Source organism: Mustelus asterias, chromosome 1 (genome assembly GCF_964213995.1).
Source record: "Mustelus asterias chromosome 1, sMusAst1.hap1.1, whole genome shotgun sequence".
Lineage (NCBI taxonomy): Eukaryota > Metazoa > Chordata > Chondrichthyes > Carcharhiniformes > Triakidae > Mustelus > Mustelus asterias.
Window position 1 is genome coordinate 192,438,633 of NC_135801.1, and position 22,245 is coordinate 192,460,877.

Sequence of the window (22,245 nt, forward strand, 5' to 3'; positions counted from 1 at the left end):
GTCTGGCAGCGCCAATTCAAGAACAGCTTCTTCCCTGCTGCCATCAGACTTTTGAATGGACCTACCTCGCATTAAGTTGATCTTTCTCTATACCCTAGCTATGATTGTAACACTACATTCTGCACTCTCTCCTTTCCTTCTCTATGAACATTATGTTTTGTCTGTAGAGCGCGCAAGAAACAATACTTTTCACTGTATGTTAATACATGTGACAATCATAAAGCAAATCAAATCAAATCAAATCAACAGTAAGGAGTGAGAACAGAGTCAATGCCTCGAGTCTGCTTAGCCCCTCATTCCTGTCTTGTAACTTACCAAAATAAAGGCTAATTTGGGAAGGCTCCAAATGCACAGAGACATTCGTCAGGAACATGCAGAGAAGAGAGCTGGGGGTTGGGTGGGCTCAGGTGGGGTGAAGGGGTTGACCTCAGGACTATCCCCCAGGATGGGGGTGTCGTGGCTGGTCTGCCCCTTCGAGCCATGGGAAAAATGGAGATCACTCTTAGCAGGGTAATCTCAGGCACCATTCCGTTAAAAGTCTGCATTCTTATATGTGTACTGTGAAGCCTTTGAAGTGGCCTGGTCACTTTACTATCCATGCCCACTGGACACCTGGAAACCTTCAAAATCACAGCAGCAGTCCATTCTGCAGAAGGGATTGCCCTTGCTCTCTGTCAGAACCAGGTATGAGAATATCCATTTAAAGTCCTCAGAGTGACAGGAGATGTCAGTTCCAGTTGGGGAATTCTCTTTTGTAGCCTGAGTGAGCAGCATGTGCAGCCTGGCCACTTTGATCTGCTCTGATTGACAGCTGCACAGCAGATCAGACAGTTCATTGTCCACACAACCGAGTAGGTCTCATGGATCTCCTCATTCCACCGGACCTGCTCACTTAGCTCACCAGGATGATAGGGAGTGGGATAGCTTGATCTTGGTTTCAGATAAAGCTCGGCACAACATCGTGGGCCGAAGGGCCTGTTCTGTGCTGTACTGTTCTATGTTCTATGTTAGCCCCATTTTTTTAACATTGCGATTTTTAAAATCTCACACGCTTTCTAAACATTGCAATTAGAAAAGAGGAAGTGAAACCTCATGGCTAGTGGGTAATTGATCCAAACTGTCAGTCAAAAGCAGAAGGTTTACAAGCATTGCAGCTAGGAACAAACTTGAGATGCATTCAACCGTGAAGGGAAAGAAAAATAAAGAAAGCTCCTCCCTCGTGGGTAATTGATCCAACCTGTCAATCAAAGGCTAGTTAAAGGTAATGGAGCATGATATTGAATGAACACAAAGCTTTTGAGCTTTCCAGGAAGGCTCAGAGACTGATCAACATTTACTCTGAACACAACTCTTGGAAAGCAATTGGAAAAATTTTAAAAATCCAAGTATATAAACTGAAATGTGGAAGTAACCAGCTTGAGCTTGGAGTAATCCTGGATGCTCACCATTTAAATCGAAAGCCTGGAAATTTGAAGGCAGTGTTCTTTGCTCTTGATGATGTCATTACATTTGAAAACTTTTGTTCTGCTTCCCCAACTAGCAGAGATTTGACTATTTTCTCTTTAATTCATTACACATCTAATTTGCTGATCGAGAAATTGACAGGTATGTTTAGAACAAATTAAGCCAAATGTACGTTCTGTGTTTTGTTTTTAGAGTAGGTCGATCATGAATTACAGACAACAAACAAGAATTGCAGCTTCAAGACTTTGAGATTGTCTATCACAATATATTAATAATTGGGACCTAAAGGCTTTGCGTTTTGTGGAAAAGTGTAGTCTGAAACTTGAAAATATTGTGAACCAAGTGGAAAATCAAAAGAACACAATTCAGGTTGAGGGAGATGGGGGAACAAGTGGCAGATGCAATTTAATGCAGAGAAGTGTGGACTGATACACTGAGATAAGAAGAAAGTACCTAGACAAAATAAAAATAAAATAATTCTAAAGGAAGTGCAGGAGTACTCGGTGTATATGCACACAAATCATTGCAGGTGGCTGGACAACTTGACAGAGCAATTAATAAAACATATAGCATCCAAGGCTTTATTAATCGGGCACTGAGTACAAAAGCAAGGAAGTTGGTTTAAAGCAGTACAAAACACTGATTTGCTTCAAGTGGAGTATTGCATCCAGCTCTGGGCATCAGACTTTAGGAAGAATGTGAAGGCATTGAAGAGGAACAAGAACAAGGGGTATAGATTGAAGGTAATTGCCAAAAGAAGCAATGGCAACATGAGGGGAAACGCTTTCATGCAGTGAGAAGTTAGGATCTGGAATGCACTGCCTGAGCATGTGACAGAGGATAAGGATGTCCTCCATTATCAACACCCTGGGGATTATCATTGACCAGAAACTGAACGGGACCAGTCAAATCAATACTGCGGCTACAAAACAGGGCAGAGGCTGCGAATCCTCCTGCCTCCCCAAAGCCTATCCACCATTTACAAGGCACAAGTCAGGAGTGTGATGGAATACTCTCCTCTTGCCTGGATGGGTGCAACTCCAACAACACTCAAGAAGCTCAACACTATCCAGGGCAAAGCAGGGCAATTGATTGGCACTTTAAAAATTCACTTCATCCAAAACTGACACACAGTGACAGTGCATACCATATACAAGATGCAATATAGCAATTCACCAAGGCTCTTTCAACAGCACTTTCCAAAATCACAATCTCTACCACCTAAAAAGACGCATATTTAAGTTTATTTATTAGTGTCACAAGTAGGCTTACATTAACACTGCAATGAAGTTACTATGAAAATCCTTTAGTCGCCACACTCCGGTGCCTGTTCGTACACTGAGGGAGAATATAGCATGGTCAATGCACCTAACCTGCGCATCTTTGCACTGTGGGAGGGAACCGGACACATGGAGGAAACCCACACAGACACGGGGAGAACGTGCAGACTCCACACAGTAACCCAAGCCAGGAATCGAACCTGGGTCCCTGGCGCTGTGAGGCAGCAGTATTAACCATTGTGCCACCATGCTGGGCATGGGAACACACCCACCAGAAAGTTCCCCTCCAAGTCACACACGATCCTGACTTGAAAGTATATCCTCGTATATATCCTTGTTCTCCCACTGACAATGGATGAAAGTCTTGGCTACCTTCCTTATAGTGCTGTGGGTGTACCTACACCACATCAACTGCAGTGCTTCAAGGTAGCGGCTCAGCACCACCTTCCCAACAGCAATTATGAAAGCACAATAGATGTTGGCCTAGCCAACGACACTCACATCCTGTTAAAGAATAAAGAAAATCCCAAGTCCTTCTCACAGATGCGCCCCAGCACAGGCCTTTCAGCTGGTCCTGTCTGCACCAGCACTTACAAGTGACCAATTCACAGTGCCATAACCCCGCTTTCTTCCTGTACACTGCACATTCTTTTGCAACTGAGAATATTTGAACCTTTGATTATTATTGGTGTTGGGTGCTGTTGCAACTGGGTTAGTCTGCAGCCTTGCCATCCTTACCTGGCTGAGCTATGACTCCAAACCCACAGCAAAATGTGGTTGAATCTTAACTGCCCTCTAAAACAGTACCTAGTCCTTAAACACCAATTTTGCATCAGGGAGAAAAGGAAGATAAAAAATACTGCCTGCTAGACCTTGAAATGCTTCAATGGTTCAAAAGGTTACCATTAAAACAGGTCACATCTATGCACAATGTGCTCATTGTTCTGTGGGTGCAGTACAAAGAAATGTATTCAGACTAACTCTAATCAGATTAATGGCCAATTGTTAAACGATGCAAAGAAAAAGTGCCTCTGAGGTAGCAGCTCAGACAACAACTTTACCGCAGTTTAGTGAATCACCTCAATGTATATCATACAATGAGTATAATCATATAAAATTTCATATTACTACAAAGAGTCGTGAACGAAGCCCAGTCCATCACTCAAACCAGAGTCCATTGACTCTGTCTACACTTCCCGCTGCCTTGGAAAAGCAGCCAGCATAATTAAGGACCCCACGCACCCCGGACATTCTCTCTTCCCCCTTCTTCTGTCGGGAAGAAGATACAAAAGTCTGAGGTCACGTACCAACTGACTCAAGAACAGCTTCTTCCCTGTTGCCATCAGACTTTGACTGGACCTACCTCATATTAAGTTGATCTTTCTTTACACCCTAGCTATGACTGTGACACTACATTCTGCCCTCTCTGTGGTGAACCATAGATGGTTACCACTATGGGTACTGAACCATAGATGGTTAGCACTATGGGTACTTGTACATATGTTACTGTTGTCACTGTTGGGGTTAGGGTTGGGGTGTTCTACCTGTTGGTATTGTTCTGTGGTACACTCTGGTTGGCTCCGCCTACCTGTGGGAGTATAAAGGTCACTGCACTGCCTGGTGACCCTTTAGTCTGGGATTGTATTGTTATGCAGTATGCTCCATTCTTGTTACTAATAAAAGCCTTTATTTCCCGGGTACGATCCAGCCTCCCGAGTGATTTAATCGCGCATCACTCTCTCCTTTCCTTCTCTATGAACGGTATGCTTTGTCGATGTAGCACGAAAGAAACAATGCTTTTCACTGTATACTAATACGTGACAATAATAAATCAAATCGAAACAATCTCGGCTCCAAACTGCCAGTCACTGCGCACGTGCAAACAGACATCATAACCCTAACCAATATTTACATAATTATTATTTTCTTTGATGGGAAAGCTTAACTTAATGCAGACTTTGATGTATTGGTCCTCCAAGAAGAGGGTATTAAGGCAGCCAACCTATAGCTCTTACTCTGGACCCGCCCAGGGGTTCACAGCCCAGGACTTGCCTAACAGTCGGAGATTCAGGACTAACATCCCAGGTTGAGTCCGGGACTTACTCTGAAGTCTCAATTTGAAGCCAGCCTGACACTAGGATGGAAGCCCTGCAGGGATGGGCAGGCTTTCAAGAAGCCATTTCCTGCATGCAATACTCACCTTGGTAGTCCTGCAAGAAGGGTGACAGTGAAAGGTCTTGGATTTGACATGGGTAACTGATAATGTTACTTTGCTCTCAATCTGGTCAGGTCTTGATTGATGTGAAGGGTCTCCCTTGGATTTTACAACTCAGACATACAGGCTCGAGATGAAATTTTACAAATTGCAAGCTTATTTAGATATTGGGTAGGACTTCTGTACCAAAAGAAACTAAAAGTTTGTGGAAAGCATGACTGTAACTTTCACTGGCTGTCTTGTCTGGAGACAATACACATCTTTTTAGCCTGCCTTGATGCTCTCTCCACTCACGTTGTTTTGTTTCTTAAAGACTTGATTAGTTGTAAGTATTCGCATTCCAACCATTATTCATGTAAATTGAGTCTGTGTCTTTATATGCTCTGTTTGTGAACAGAATTCCCACTCACCTGAAGAAGGGGCTTGCAGCTCCGAAAGCTTGTGTGGCTTTTGCTACCAAATAAACCTGTTGGACTTTAACCTGGTGTTGTTAAACTTCTTACTGTAACTTTAAATACAGGGACTGGCAAAAGAAATCCAAAAGCCATAAAAATCAACATTCTAAGTGCACAAAGCACATGCAGCCTGCGATTGGAACCTTTGTGGAAAGTGTTGATGCTGATGGCCTCTGGCTTATAGGAAAGAAACAAGGAATTTCTGGTGCCTTCTCGCCCTTCAGTGAGGGGTCCAAAAATATGAGAGCCAATGGACTGAAGCTGAATAACACACTGTGAGGGCTGTGCTAACTAGCTCGGGCATTTGTCTGTAAGGAGGAGAGTGACTGCAGAAATAATTCACTGGATGGGAAGCTCACCGGACAGGGCGAGAGTCAACTGTTCATGTGGAAGCAAGCTTGTTGGACCGAGGGAAAAACAAACATGCTCCTCCTGACCCACTAACCGACAATAAAAGGTGCTCCCCTCATGGATTTTAAAGTCCATTATTAAAGATGAGATCGCAGAGTACTTGGAAGTGCATGATGAAGCAGGACTGAGTCAGCGTGGCTTTGTCAAGGGGAGGTCATGGCTGACAAGTCTGTTCGAGTTCTTTGAAGAGGTAACAAGGAAGTTAGATAAAGGAGGACCAGTGGAAATGATTTATTTAGATTTCCAGAAGGTCTTTGACAAGGTGCCACATAGGAGACTGTTAAATAAGTTAAGCGCCCATGGTGTTAAGGGTAAGATACTGGCTCGGATAGAGGATTGGCTGACTGGCAGAAGGCAGAGAGCGGCGATAAAGGGGTCTTTTTGAGGATGGCAACCAGTGACTAGTGGTGTGCCTCAGGGGTCAGTGCTGAGTCCACAACTTTTCACAATATACATTAATGATTTGGAAAAAGGAACTGAAGGCACTGTTGCCAAGTTTGCAGATGATACAAAGATATGTAGAGGGACAGGTAGTATTGAGGAAGCAGGTCTGCAGAAGGACTTGGACAGGCTAGGAAAATGGGGATGAGAAAAATATTAGCCATGAGTGAATGGCGGAGCAGACTCGATGGGCCGAGTGGCCTAATTCTGCTCCTATGTCTTATGGATTAGATATTTTGCAATTGCCAGAATTTGCAAGGCACTCAGTGGGACAAAGTTTTGTCTTTCGATGTAGTGTTACGATCTCAGTTGGTGCTACTACTGATTGGGAGGTCCCAGACCAGAACACTGGCTCTAAAGATTGTAACCTTTACTTTTTTGTAGAAAAGGTGGAGGACTGCCAATTATCTTTTAACAAGAAATAATATTTATTAAACATGAAAGGTTTGGCTATAATTCTATGCTAAGTGCTGGCAAGTGGGATTAGGAGGGCAGGTCAGGACCTTCCATGTGTTGGTGCAGACTCGATGGGCCAAAGGGCCTCTTCTGCACTGTAGTATTCTGTGAATACAATATGCCTTCACCCCTCCCCCCCTTATCTTCACAAACATACACAGGTTTCAAAGATAACACAGGTTACATAATAAATCTTAGGCTCTGATATTCTCAATGAACACTGAATCCCCGTAACCAAACAGTTGGTCAGACAACACCTCATGCCAAAACCCAGTGGCAGATGCCACTCAACCGATCCTCTGTGGATTTCTCCTCAAATTCCCTCCAGATGATTGTCACATGAGTGTTTCCAAACTCCCCTCCCAAAAAGACACACTTTAAAATCTTCTTTCAAACAAGACTCGCAGCTATTTTAGCAAGGACCTGTCTCCAGGTTTTCCAACTCTCCTTTCAGTATTCCTTTGTTGCCACATGCATCAAGATTTCCAATCTCTTACTATTATTTCAAAGACTTAAAATAAGGACACCAAACCTTTCGACTGCTTCAGATGTGGCTTTTCTCTAGTCAACCTCATCAGCTCTGCACTTTGCAGGTCTGATTTTAACATCAACAAACTGTATCCAGTTTCAACTGCAGCTCCTCTTTGCTCCTTTTTACTTCAATCTTCCTGGAAGCTCTTCATTCTCTAGTTTCCAGAACTAACCCATTACTACATGGTATGGGTTCCCTGCCTCTAGCAGGGCTGAAAGGAGAGTTGGAAAACCTGACCTGCCCACCTAATCCCACTTCCTGGTTGACAGAAACATGGAATTAAACTCCCTGAGCTCCAACTGTTTTTTGTGTTCAGTTCAACACACTCAAAAGGTTTTATTTCTTAAAGGTAGCCCCTGGTTGCCAAGCAACAGCTCATTCTTTCTCCGTGCTCGTGTTTACCTTTCCCAGCATAAGGTTTCTCTCAGCATAAGTGATAGTTTGAACTGAAACCAAAAACACCTATATATGCAATGACCTGTTCATCATGGATCTAACTTGACTCTTACCCTTTCCTAAACAGAAACATGGAATTAAACTCCCTTAAATTTATAGCTTATTTCTAACATTCAGCAGTGCAGATATAGATCACTTGAAACTATCTCTGCTGACAGTAGGCAGGAATGGGTTGGAAAATCTGACAAATCTTCAAGTTTTTGACAGGCAAAATCAAATAACTTCTCCTTTCCCAATCCCACACTATTTTCAAGTGGCCTTTTTGTTGGTTGGGGAGGCTTTATTCGCAAACCTGCATGCACTTCATTTGAGGTCAGAGTAATTGTAAATCTATATGAAATTTGAACTTCGTCCCCTCCCCCACTAGTTTTGTATGTTGGTGCAGGTTTTGAAAGCTCTTAAAAATATGTTCTCATGGGAGAGTTTCTGACCCCAGGGGGAAGCCTATGGAGCAGTCAGGAACATTCATAGCTTTGACAACTTAGGTCACTGTCAGATGTTGTATTGTAATGTAACAATGTTTAACTTCAGTCATTCACCATAAGGTTCTGTCATGAAAAGGGATGTTAATCATTACATTGACCAGCATCATTTAAGTGTAGAGATGCATTAGAGTACTTTTCCGATTAGAAAAATGCTTGCATGCATTAGAAACTGAAGAAAACATTGTTTCAGATCCCTAGTGCAATAATCTAAAGTGATTAAAATGCACAGGTTCATTTTAAATTAAAACTTTCAGCAGCTTCCACCTAGAGAATTAAAAACAGCCCCTGTTTTTAATTAACAGGACATCTGATGTAGCTTAGAACAAATAATGGCCATCCGTTTTTTTTCAGTTGCAATAGATTCCATTGTTTAGATTTCTCAGGCTTTGTTTTGACAGCTGAGCTCCTAATGAATAACTGCATAACCGCTTATCTTAGCGGTGCAACTTTAAGACCTTATTAAAAGGATTATGTTTCTTTGATGTAGTAAGTTTTTTTCCAATATATTGATCACTAGAAGGGATTTAATTTTATGAATGAGTTATTTTCCGCTTGAAATTTATTTGAATGACAGTTTTGGCCTACCCTGTGATTAGATTGGTAAGATTTTTTTTAAGGTCCGCCCATAGTGGAGACTGAGTAAGTGGCCATGTGGTATACATGGGGGCCATGAGGAGTGTGAGGGAACAGAAAGGGGGACAATGAGTGAGAATGTGGGTAGCATGGAGAGTATGAGGAGCCATGAGGGTGCATGCGGGATATGAGGTTTCATGAAGAGGCGTGAGGAGTCAGGCGGGGCAGAGCAGGAAAATTAAGTAGCATTGAAGGAGAATGATGGTGGGTGAATGTCTGAAGGAACGCAAGAACAATATTGGGAGCTGGGCTGTTGTAACGTGCTCACCTCTGCACCAACACTCCTCTAGCACTTCTTCATGGCTTGCAAAACCCAACCAACCCCATCCACATCTCTCAAAAACAAAATTGCAGCAGGAATGTGTTTTGAAGGTGGGCTCACTTTTCAGAAGCCATAAAAGCGGCCAGCTTGTGTGTTTCCCTGTCCCTATGCAAAAATGTGTTGACAATAAAAATTCAGTTAAAACAGAGGGACGCAGATTCCTTACAAGGTTTTAAGGGCCAATCCATCTCCTGAGAGACGGGTTGGTTTCCTGTCCCCAGTACATCTCCATTGGAACCAAAAGTGGGTGAGTTAGAGCAGAGTTTTTGAATTTTACAACTTTTTACTTTCCTAGCTGCCCCAACACGTCATTGCCAGCTAAAGCTCTGCCCCCAACTGTTTACTTTCTGACCATCTCCAAAAATTACATTTTGGACACCTTAAAATTTCTGAAAGCAGATAAAACTACACCAAGCTCACTTCCCCACCCGCCATCCCACAAATGTGTTTATGGTTTCATTTGGGACTGGTTTGGAAAGGTCCAGTGGAGATCCAAAGGTAAATAGGATCTGAAAGTCAGCGTGAGATCATTTGTGGGAAGTTTCAGATTTCAATTCCCAGTGGCACTGAAGTTTCAGCTGGTAGATATTAGCCTCTGAAGTCAATGATCTTTAATTCAGTCTTTTTGGGATGCTCAGTTATAAATTACAGGCATTATCTTAGAGCAAGTAAATTATGCCAAAAAAATAAATACACCTTATCATTAACTCTGGGGCTAACTAACATGTCTTGTTGGAAGGAGTACAGCATAAGTAATTTGACAGATATACAGTACTGCAGCATGGTCGGTGCAGGCTTGGAGGACCAAAGGGCCTGTTCCTGTGCTGTAATTTTCTTTGTTCTTTGTTTTTTTGAATTTTCAAACTATCAAGTAACCTATTTGCCTGCATTAAAATCCCTCAAATCAACAAGTATTAAGTGTTCAAGACCAATAAAATCTGAAAATAATAGACACACCATAAAATCATTGCCTGCAGCTCCAAATTATCATAGGAACCCTCTCTTCATCATCTGCACTACTCTCTCGACTCCAACAGTCAAATACAAACAAGCAGTTTGGCAGGAGGACACTTCAAAGAAAGTACTTTTTATTTCAAGATGGCACCGGAGCGAAGTGACTTCTTGCAAGCTGTGCCCAGCAAACATTCTGATTCTATCTTTTACTCTCGTTCTATGCTTCTAAAAATTCTAACTCTTTTAAACTCTCTGACAATGCTCTAATTAAATCTCTTACAGATTTGGCGATCCTTAGGACCCTGGAGACACCCGACCTGCACTGAGTTGATCTTTCTCTACACCCTAGCTATGACTGTAACACTACATTCTGCACCCTCTCCTTTCCTTCTCTATGAACGGTATGCTTTGTCTGTATGGCGCGCAAGAAACAATACTTTTCACTGTATGTTAATACATGTGACAATAATAAATCAAATCAAATCAAACCAAACCAAACAGCATCTTCCTCTCAATGATATTTATAGATTGGACACAAACAGATTTCAAAGTAAAGTTTATTTATTAATCACAAGTAAGGCTTACATTAACACTGCAATGAAGTTACTATGAAATTCCTCTAGTCGCCACACTCCGACGCCAGTTTGGGTCAATGCACCCTAACCAGCATGTCTTTCAGAAGTACAATCAATTCCTTCCAGCATCGAGCAGCAAGCAAAAGTCTGGAGTCTCCCATCACCCACCCTCGCAGACTGATATTGGCTTCTGGTCTTCCAAACTGCAAATTTAAAATTCTCATCTGCTTGTTAATTCTAACCATGACTCGCCCTTCTTACTGCTTCTCTACTCCACACTTTGGAATTCTCTTCTTCGCTTCCTTTAAGGCTCGCTCTTAACATAAATGCTTTCTAACAGCTCACAAACTTGTCAGTTTTCCATTGCACCCCCGCCCCCCCCCTCCCCGCCCATGAAGCACCTTGCATCTTTTTTTCCGTGCAATATGAATGCAAGATGTTGTAATAATAAGAGAAGGCACAACACAACAAAAAACCCACTATAATTGACATATGTATCACAATGCAAACATCAAATCAAAGCCTGAAAAATTAAATCATCGATTGCGATTGTACAAATGAAACACATTTATATTCATTCAGAAATGTTGCACAGCTCCCCCCCCCCCCCCCCCCCCCCCCGCCAACGCCAGGTCACTTATGTGAGAGAAATGCTTCCAGAAGCTGCTTCCAATCCTGCTGCTCTAGAAGGCTGCCAGCTTGATACATCCAAGCTGTTCCAACAAAGAATGGACCCTTTGTTTTTGTGATACTCATCGCTCAGTGACAGTACAGTTCCCTTTAAGTTTTGGGTTCAAGCTCCACTCCAGAGATTTGGCACCTGATAATCTAGACTGACACTTCAGTACCACGATGAGGCAACTGCAAACACCACATTGTTACAGCTAGTGTCATGCAGATGAGGTGTTAAAACAAGGCTCTGGCTGCATAAATAGACACTGACAATTGCGTGGAAGTGCCTGAAGAAAAGCAGCGATGTTCTGGTGTCTTGCATGTTTATCCCTTAAGGATCAGAAACATACCATCTGTTGGCCTTGCTGTGTGCATTTGTCAGCAGTAGCTACATTTCAAAAGTAATGCACAAGCTGGAAATTGGTTTGGGACATCCTCCACAAGATGGGAAAGGCACTATATATTTTAAAAACCACAGTTCTATATGGTTAATTTGAAAAACATTTCCGTATGGTTATTTTTAAAAACCACATTTCTATTGGGCGGCGCAGTGGCACAGTGATTGGCACTGCTGCCTCACAGCACCAGGGTTCACTTCTGGCCTTTGGGTTGCTGTCTGTGTGGAGTTTGCACATTCTCCCTGTGTCTGTGTGGGTTTCCTCCGGGTGATCCAATTTCCTCCCAGTCCAGTGATGTGCGGGTTAGGTTGATTGGCCATGCTGAATTAACCCTAGTGTCAGGGGATTAGCAAGGGTAAATGTGTCGGGTTGCGGGAATAGGGCCTGGGTGGGATTGTGGTCGGTACAGACCTGATGGGCCAAATGGCCTCCTTCTGCACTGTAGGGATTCTATGATTCTATAGTGCCTTTCATGATTGCAGAATACAGGGCCAATGCACTTAAAGATAATGAAGTACTTTTTGAAATAGAATCACTGTGGTAATATATGATGCATAGCAGTCAATACACCCAAGATTGCACAAACAGCAATGTACTAATGGCCAGATAATCTGTTCTATTGATGTTATTCAGGGGATAAATATTATCCAGGACACAGGAAGTCTCCCTCATTCTTCTTTGAAATAGTGTAATGGAATCTTAAATCCACCCAAGAGGCAAGATGGGACCTGAGATTAATGTTTTACTGAAAGATTTTCTGGCCCTTCATGCCAGCGGAATCTTCCAGTTCCACCGAAGGTGACACTTTGCAGCGGGTTCCCCTGCGGCGGGGGTTAGCGAGCCATACAAAATGCCATAGACCACGATCTTAAGACCTCGTCCCGCCCGACTTTCGACGAGACGGGGTTGTAAGATCAGGCGGGAGGCAAAAAATTAGGTTCAGGCCCGGTTTCCTGCTTCCCTCGTTCACATTGGCCGATGAAACCAGCTTTGCCCCCAAAAAGGGCATAAAGCCAATTTAAATATCAGGGTTGGGGGCGGGGGAGTGGGGGACTCTGAAGGGAGAAGGGGGGGGTGATTGGTGAGGGAGGGAGGGAACTATGCACAATGGCGCCCCTAGTGCCCAGCAGCCGGCTTCCCCAACAAGCTGAGGCTCCAACTACTCCCTCCTCCTCTCGCGCCCCCCACCTCCCCACCCTCCCCCCCATCCCTCCCCCGCTGGTGAGAATTGCATCTTGGCACTTTTATTTTGCACGAAGTGTCATAAAATTGGATTTTTCAAACTCTCCCAAAAAACAAATCTGAAACTTTCCCATTATCTCACTCATTCAGCACTCAAAAAAATTTTTTTTCGTAAAATTCCACCCATAGACTTTAGCAGAAACAAAAGATCCCACCAGTGGCAATGGCCAGCCACCTCCACCACCGGGAAACACACCGAGCTCTCATAGAAGTTTCTGCCGGTAATTATTCAGTTAGTGTTGATGCCTTGGCAGGCAATAACATTCAGATATAAAGGTTAGAATCCATAGAATCCCTACAGTACAGAAGGAGGCCATTCGGCCCATCGAGTCTGCACTGACCACAATTCCACCCAGGCCCTATTCCCATAACCCCACGCATTTACCCTGCTAATCCCCCTGACACCAAGGGTCAATTTAGCACGGCCAATCAACCCAACCCGCACATCTTTGGCCTGTGGGAAGAAACTGGAGCACCCGGAGGAAACCCACGCAGACACGGGAGAACGTGCAGACTTCACACAGACAGCGACCCAAGGCCAGAATTGAACTTGGGACCCTGGTGTTGTAAGGCAGCAGTGCTAACCACTGTGCCACCATGCCGCCCTCTTGTGCCACCCAATGTAGGCTGCTGTTGGCCATGCTTTTCAACTGCCTCTGTGTCAACTAGTGCTTACACTTGAGCACCACCTGAAAGTCAGTTTTGGTTGTGCACACATAGTCGCAGTTCAAGTGCTGCAATACTGACACTGGAGTTCGGCACTAATGGCAGAAGTTCCATTTGACTCAGGCTCTAAATGATGTTATTATAGTTCCTGTCCGCCCCCTGTCCTTTCATGCATCCGTATCAGAATCTTTCTGACGCATACAACCTCTTAACATCTCAATTTTCCAAACCATTATCACACATTTATTACCTCTTCCGTGCCATTTCGAGGCATAAATTAGAAATATCAGACTGCTCACATCCTTGTGTGCATGAAAATCTTAAAAATAACTTTCCTGTGGGGTTTTAATGACTTTCCTGCAGGTCAGTAGCCAATTGTCAGAATATCTCCACTCTCATACTCAGCCCAGAGTCATATCCTTTTCCCGGACAATCCTTCCCAAGGGCCATTAGGGATGGGCAACAAATCCTGGCCCGGATCAAATGGTCTAAATAATTCGTTTACAAATGCATTCATCAAGCATTCATCAAAAATTCAATAAAACTGAAACTTCTAGTGCAGTTTGATAAAGTGAACCTCACTCTCCATCCCATGTTGTCTGAATATTTGTTTCAAAGTGGATGTGCTCCTCTTCCCCTCATGAAGGAACAGAATCGCTCATTCCCCCACAATCTTTCAGCAAAGCTTAACTTGACTCCAAGGCCTTTTTTTTAACCCAGCAGCAGATGTGAATGCAACCTCCCCACATCCAGTGCAGCTTTATAATTTAGTCTACCAACCATTTCGCAAGGTCCAGAAGAGGTGCCTCAGGAAAGAGGGGACCAGAGCTGGCCAATGTTTAGCAAGCAGCAGATGGGAAGAGGTATAAATGGCAAGACAAGACAAAGCAGAGGTGAAATTCAATTCAAGGATCCCAGTTTCAAATCAAGTGGCCAGGAGCTAAAAATCAGCTGGGTGCACCTAAAGTTTAAAGTTTATTTATTAGTGTCACAAGTCGGCTTAATACTGCAATGAAGTTATTGTGAAAATCCCCTAATTGCCACACTCTGACGCCTGTTCGGGTGCAGTGAGGGAGAATTTAGCATGTCCAATATACCTAACCATCACGTCTTTTGGACTGTGGGAGAAAACTGGAGCACCCGGAGAAAACCCACGCAGACATGGGGGGAACATGCAGGCTCCACACAGATAGTGACCCAAGCCGGGAATTGAACCCGGATCCCTGGCACTGTGAGGCAGCAGTGCAAACCACTGTGCCACTTCAGCTGCCCTTTGATGCTCCAAGTTCACTAATGTCCTTTAGGGAACAAAATCTGCCATCCTTACCTGGTCTGGCCTACATGTGACTCCAGAGCCACAGCAATTATTTACTAGGATGCTACAGGGGCTTGATGGTTTGAGTTATAAGTAGAGGCTGGATAGACTGGGACTTTTTTCCCTGGAGCGTATGAGGCTTAGGGGTGGTCTTATAGAGATCCATAAAATAATGAGGGGCATAGATAAGGTAGATAGTCAACATCTTTTCCCAAAGGTAGGGGAGTATAAAACTAGAGGGCATCGGTTTAAGGTGAGAGGGAAGAGATACAAAAGGGCCAGAGGGACAATTTTTTCACACAAGGGTGGTCAGTGTCTGGAACGAGCTGCCAGAAGTAGTAGTAGAGGTGAGTACAATTTTGTCTTTTAAAAAGCATTTAGACAGTTACATGAGTAAGATGGGTATAGAGGGATATGGACCAAACGCAGGCAATTAGGAATTAGCTTTGTGGTAAAAACTGGGCGGCATGGACAACTTGGACCAAAGGGCCTGTTTCCATATTGTAAGCCTCTATGACACTTTGTGGTTGACTTTCAACTGCCCTCGGGCAACTAGGGATGGGCAATAAATGCTGGCCAGCCAATGACGCCCATGTCCCATGAATGAATTATAAAAAAGGTTCACTTGATGGAGTATTCAGAAGGCATAAAAATAACCATTCCTTTAATTGACATATACATTCCTACAACAAATCAAAAGTGATCTTTGCTCTAGAATTTAACACAAACAATACTAAAGTGAATATCAGGACACTTTCTGCCCTTTATCAGACATCTTTTTTTTAAAAAGGGGTATGCTGTGAATTATAACAGCAGAGGCATTGTGGCATGTTGGCATGGAAACGCAAACTAAGTACTGCAGTCATGCAACCGCCACCTGCTTAGGCATCTTATTTTGTTCAAACTGAGTTTATAAATTGAATACAACAGTTTTCACGAGCTGAGTAAAGGTGTATTATCAGCATATAATTAAGGTCATTGAGCCAAAAGCGATGGGAAGAAATTTGCCCCCAGTAACACGTCTACCTTCAAGATTATGGAGCTGATGTTTCGAGTCCGGATGACCCTTTGTCAAAGCTTTGACAAAGGGCCATCTGGACTCGAAACATCAGCCCTTTTCTCTCCTTACAGATGCTGCCAGACCTGTTGAGACTTTCCAGCATTTTCTCTTTTGGTTTAAGATTCCAGCATCCACAGCAAATTGCTTTTATCTTAGATTACGGGGCTGATTGGCTGATCCAAGAACATTACCTGAGAGTACTATGGACTTGCCCCAATTAAATTACCAGGTACTCCACAAAGCTCCAAGCTCATCGCCAGGCTGATGGAGTATAATGTGGGAAAATGTAAAGTCGCTCATTTCAGCAGGAAGATTAAGAAAGCGAAGCGCTACTTGAAATGGAGCACAGACCACAAGGTCCATTGAGCCTGCTCCTCCATTCAACACAATCATTGCTGATCTTCAAATTAAAACATAACTTTCCCCACCCATATCCCTTAATTCCCTGAAATAAACAAACATCTCTCTATCTCAGCCTTATACATATTCAACGATGAAGCATCCACAACCCTCTGGGATAGAGAATTCCAAAGATTCACAACCTTTTGAGTGAAGTAATTCCTCCTCATTCCAGTCCGGAATAATTGGTCCCTTATCGTGAGACTAGGTCTAGAGGGATAGATCTCAATGGGCCAAACACGGGCAACTGGGAATAGCTTAGTGGTAAATACTGGTCGGCATGGACAAGTTGGGCCAAAGGGCCTGTTTCCATGTTGTCAACCTCTATGACACTGTGTGGTTGACTCTCAACTGCCATCAGGCAACTAGGGATGGGCAATAAATGCTGTGATGTGGAGATGCCGGTGGTTGGACTGGGGTTATCACAGTAGGAAGTCTCACAACACCAGGTTAAAGTCCAACAGGTTTATTTGGTAGCACAAGCCACTAGCTTTCGGAGCGCTGCCCCTTCATCAGGTGAGTGGGAGTTCCAGAACTCCCACTCACCTGATGAAGGGGCAGCGCTCCGAAAGCTTGTGCTACCAAATAAACCTGTTGGACTTTAATCTAGTGTTGTGAGACTTCTTACAATAAATGCTGGCCAGCTAGCGATGCCCATGTCCCATGAATGAATAAAATAAAGTGCAGAAGCAGGGAGGTCATGCTGGAACTTTATAAAACGCTGGTTAGGCCACAACTGGAGTACTTAGAAAGAATGTGATTGCCCATATTTAAGATTTCCCAACCCAATCCCTCAATGTCACCCTATCAAGTGCCTTCTGAATTTTGTAGGTTTCATTCTTCTAAACTCCAAAGAATACAAGCCCAATTTACACAGCCTCTCAACTTAGGACAACTACTTCCAATGCAGGTATATCTTTTCTTAAACGAAGAGACCAAAACAGCACACAGTACTCCAGATGCAGTCTCACTAAAACTGTGTAGAACTGTAGAAACTTCCCATCATTATTCTTGTACTACAATCCCCTTTTCCACTAGTAGAGGGGTAAGTAAGCAAGGTCCATAGGTTTAAGGTAAGAGGCAGAAGGCTAAGGGAGTTGAAGAGAAACTTTTAGAGGGTGGTGGAAGTCTGGAACTCACTACCTGAAAAGGTGGTTGCGTCAGAAACTCTCGTAACACTTAAGAAGTACTTAGACGTTCATTTGCGTTTCTGTAACCTCCAGGGCTATGGGCCAAGTGCTTGAAAATGGAATCAGTGTAATCAGATCTTTGTTGACCAGCATGGACATGATGGGCCGAAGCAGACATGTGAGGGAACCATGGTTTACTAAGGAGGTTGAATCTCTTGTGAAGAGGAAGAAGGAGACTTACGTAAAGATGAGACGTGAAGGCTCAGTTAGGGAGCTTGAGAGTTACAAGTTAGCCAGGAAGGACCTAAAGAAAGAGTTAAGAAGAGCCAGGAGGGGACATGAGAAGTCTTTGGCAGGTAGGATCAAGGAAAACCCTAAAGCTTTGTATAGGTATGTCAGGAGTAAAAGAATGACTAGGGTAAGATTAGGGCCAGTCAAGGACAGGAGTGGCAAGTTGTGCGTGGAGTCTGAAGAGATAGGAGAGGCACTAAATGAATATTTTTCGTCAGTATTCACAGTGGAGAGGGACAGTGTCGAGGGGAGTACTGAGATGCAGGCTGTTGGACTGGATGGGATTGATGTTCATAAGGAGGAGGTGTTAGCAATTCTGGAAAGGGTAAAAATAGATAAGTCCCCTGGGCCGGATGGGATTTATCCTAGGATTCTCTGGGAGGCTAGAGAGGAGATTGCAGAGCCTTTGGCTTTGATCTTTGGGTCGTCATTGTCCACTGGAACAGTGCCAGAAGACTGGAGGATAGCAAATGTTGTCCCCTTGTTCAAAAAGGGGAGTAGGGACAACCCTGGTAATTATAGACCGGTGAGCCTTACTTCTGTTGTGGGCAAAGTATTGGAAAGGATTATAAGAGATAGGATTTATAATCACCTGGAAAGGAATAATTTGATTAGGGATAGTCAGCACGGTTTTGTGAAGGGTAGGTCGTGCCTCACAAACCTTATTGAGTTCTTTGAGAAGGTGACCAAAGAGGTGGATGAGGGTAAAGCGATTGATGTAGTGTATATGGATTTCAGCAAAGCGTTTGATAAGGTTCCCCATGGTAAGCTTTTGCAGAAAATATGGACACATGGGATTGAGGGTGATTTAGTGGTTTGGATCAGGAATTGGCTAGCTGGAAGAAAACAGAGGGTGGTGGTTGATGGGAAATATTCATCCTGGAGTTCAGTTACTAGTGGTGTACCGCAAGGATCTGTTTTAGGGCCACTGCTGTTTGTCATTTTTATTAATGACCTGGATGAGGGCGTAGAAGGATGGGTTAGTAAAGTTGCGGATGACACTAAAGTCGGTGGAGTTGTAGACAGTGCGGAGGGAAGTGGCAGGTTACAGAGGGACATAGATAAGCTGCAGAGCTGGGCTGAGAGGTGGCAAATGGAGTTTAATGCAGAAAAGTGTGAGGTGATTCACTTTGGAAGGAGTAACAGGAATACAGAGTACTGGGCTAATGGTAAGATACTTGGTAGTGTGGATGAACAGAGGGATCTGGGTGTCCATGCGCATAGATCCCTGAAAGATGGCACCCAGGTTGATAGGGTTGTTAAGAAGGCGTACGGTGTGTTAGCTTTTATTGGTTGAGGGATTAAGTTTCAGAGCCAGGAGGTCATGTTGCAGCTGTACAAAACTCTGGTGCGGCCGCACTTGGAGTATTGCATACAGTTCTGGTCGCCGCATTATAGGAAGGATGTGGAAGTGTTGGAAAGGGTGCAGAGGAGATTTACCACGATGTTGCCTGGTATGGTGGGAAAATCGTATGAGGAAAGGCTGAGGGGCTTGAGGTTGTTTTCGTTAGAGAGAAGAAGGTTAAGAGGTGACTTAATAGAGGCATACAAGATGATCAGAGGATTAGATAGGGTGGACAGTGAGAGCCTTTTTCCTCGGATGGTGATGGCTAGCACGAGGGGACATAGCTTTAAATTGAGGGGTGATAGGTATAGGACAGATGTTAGGTTCTTTACTCAGAGAGTAGTAAGGGCGTGGAATGCCCTGCCTGCCTGCCGCAGTAGTAGACTCGTCAACATTAAGAGCATTCAAATGGTTATTGGATTAACATATGGATGATATTGGAATGTACACCACCACCTGCCTCTGCCCTGTTTAGGATGTTCAGCGCTCCTTGCAAAACACACAGTTATGTTTTGCTTTAAAAGACATTTTAAAAATCTTTGTTGATTTAAAATTATTTTTAATAATGTTAAAGATTATCTTTAGAATAGCTCCTTGGGGGGAGAACTAGAGGAACATCAAAATAAAAGCAAAATACTCTGCGGATGCTGGATATCTGAAATAAAAACAGAAAGTGCTGGATAAACTCAGCGGGTCTGGCAGCACTTGAGAAGGGAGAACAGAGTTTAACCTTTCAAGTCCATCTGAGTTGCACTTTCTACTTTTATAACTAAAGGCACCAGCAGCTTGAGGCACAGTGGTCAGCACTGCTGCTTCACAGCCGCCAGGGACCCGGGATTGATTCCCTGCCGGTGCAGAGTCTGCATGTTCTCCCCGTCTCTGCGAGGGTTTCCTCCGGGTGTCCCAGTTTCCTCCCAAAGTCTGAAAGACGTTAGGTGCATTGGGCTATGCTAAATTCTCCATCAGCGTACCCGAACAGGCGCCGGAGTGTGGCGACTAGGGGAATTTCACAGTAACTTCATTGCAGTGTTAATGTAAAGCCTACTTGTAAAGGCTTACTAAGTAAATAAACTTAAAGTAAGAAAGCAAAGCCCAGAGGGGCAAACTCCAGACCAACCTCCTACTGGTAATCAGCGTTAGTTATGAACACCAATATGAGCCATGACCAAATTCAATCCAATCATTAGTTGTCAGTGGGAGCTTTAATCTATGCAAATTGGCCACTGCACTTCCTGCAAAGCGTTCCAGGGACTCCCAAGGGCGCAAAAAAAAACTAATTCCCTTTGTGAACAAGTATCTCTCACTGATCATGGTGTAAACACAACGCATGGTCGAAGCGATATTTTAAACCTCCCAAAGTACCTTTAACAGTGCAGCAACACGCCAACAACAGATAAGAATCAATTTGGAGACAGGGGAGAGAAAATAAACACATCAGAAATTGACACCTACCCTGGTGGGAGATGGTTTTCCTGGGAACGGAATCCTGAGCCAAGCCCAAAACGCAAGCACGAAAACAGCACACAATCGCAGCGTAAGCAGCCAGAGCCGCAGATCCTCCTTTCATCTTCTTGTCGTTGTTGTTTTGGGGGAAAAAAAATAAAACAAACCAAGTACAGTAACTAGAAGAGGGGCAGAAACAATAAAACAATGTCCACTGTTTTCTTTTTCCCCGATCCTCCTTTTCCTGGTTGTAATTAACACCCAGGGTGGGCAATACAATGAAGAAGCAAGAAGCAGACACACACACACGCCGTCCAGGTGTTTAAAACCAGTCAGCTGCTCCTTTCCCTCTTACACAAAATAAAACTTTTCATGGCCAACTCCTGCTTTGCACTGGGATCGCGGCTGAGACCCGGAATCCTCCGGAGTTGGTGAAACTTTTTTTTGGTGTGTGGGGAGAAAGATTAGGTCGGAAGCGTTACGCAGTCGCTTTTTGTTACTGTATCTCATGCAACATCGCAACAGCGCCAGGTAGCGCAAGACGCGTGAATCAGAGGACGGGTTGGATTTGAGTCACAGCCTATGTGTACCTAAGAAAACTCCACCCTCTCTCATCCGTTCCCCAACAACAAGGATACCAGTCATCTCGTCTTGTTTCTCTAGTGCAGGAACACTTTTCTCGGGCTGAGATTGACTCGTGTGGTTCTGCTATCCATGTTAATTGTTCCTTTTTGGTTTGAAGTCCAGAAATTAAATAGGATGTTTCATCTTTTCTTTATTTATTCATTTTATTAGTGTCAGAAGCAGGCTTACATTAACGCTGCAGTGAAGTTACTGTGAAAATGCCAGAGTCGCCACACTCCTGTTCGGGTACACTGAGAGAGAATTTAGCATGGCCAATGCACCTAACCAGCATGTCTTTCAGAGTGTGGGAGGAAACCCACACAGACAAGGGGAGAACATGCAGACTCCGCACAGACAGTGACCCAAGCCGGGAATCGAACCCGGGTCCCTGGTGCTGTGAGGCAGCAGTGCTAATCACCAAGCCACCATACTACCCTATGTTATGTATCAACACATATATAACGTATTTCCAGTGAGGTGCTTCTTAAAAAGAGGAAAATTATTCCCCTGGGTTCAATCTTTTTTATAGCCTTAAAAAAAAGCAACAGAAAGTATTAGAAACAATTCAACATCTCCAAGGGAAAACAAGTCGATACTTGAGCCATAGGCTAGGATTGCTAACCCTCAAAGTTCACTGGGACAGCATGGTGAAACAGGGATGCTCTGTCAGAGACTCGATGGGCTGAATGGCCTCATTCTGCACTGTAGAGATTCTATGATTTCCCTCAAATCTCAGGGGATTAACAATTAATTTATGCTTATGCAAGCAACCCAACAAAAATCATGGGCACATTAATATTTTGTTTGTGTTTTGATTTTTATTCGTAATAAAAATGCTGGAGATGGGGAAAAAACTTAGAAGAGTGTGATGGGTAGGCGGGGGGGGGGGGGTGGGGGGAGGAGGGGTGGTGCATGTGGTCAAACCTCTAACATCTCTCCAAATTTGATAACCCTAGTCATTAGCTTTATCAGTACAAGAGA

The 22,245-nt window shown here is 43.8% G+C and overlaps 1 protein-coding gene across 1 annotated transcript in view; it reads right to left on the bottom strand.

Moving 5' to 3' along the window:
• sema4f (sema domain, immunoglobulin domain (Ig), transmembrane domain (TM) and short cytoplasmic domain, (semaphorin) 4F) overlaps nt 1-21,156 on the bottom strand; it is a 208,237-nt gene extending 187,081 nt beyond the window's left edge. Inside the window, exon 1 of the mRNA XM_078224518.1 lies at nt 20,650-21,156. Within this exon, the coding sequence (XP_078080644.1) occupies nt 20,650-20,764 (115 nt within the window). The 5' untranslated portion in view covers nt 20,765-21,156. The remainder of the gene's footprint in view (nt 1-20,649) is intronic.
• Between the last annotated feature and the right edge of the window lie 1,089 nt (nt 21,157-22,245).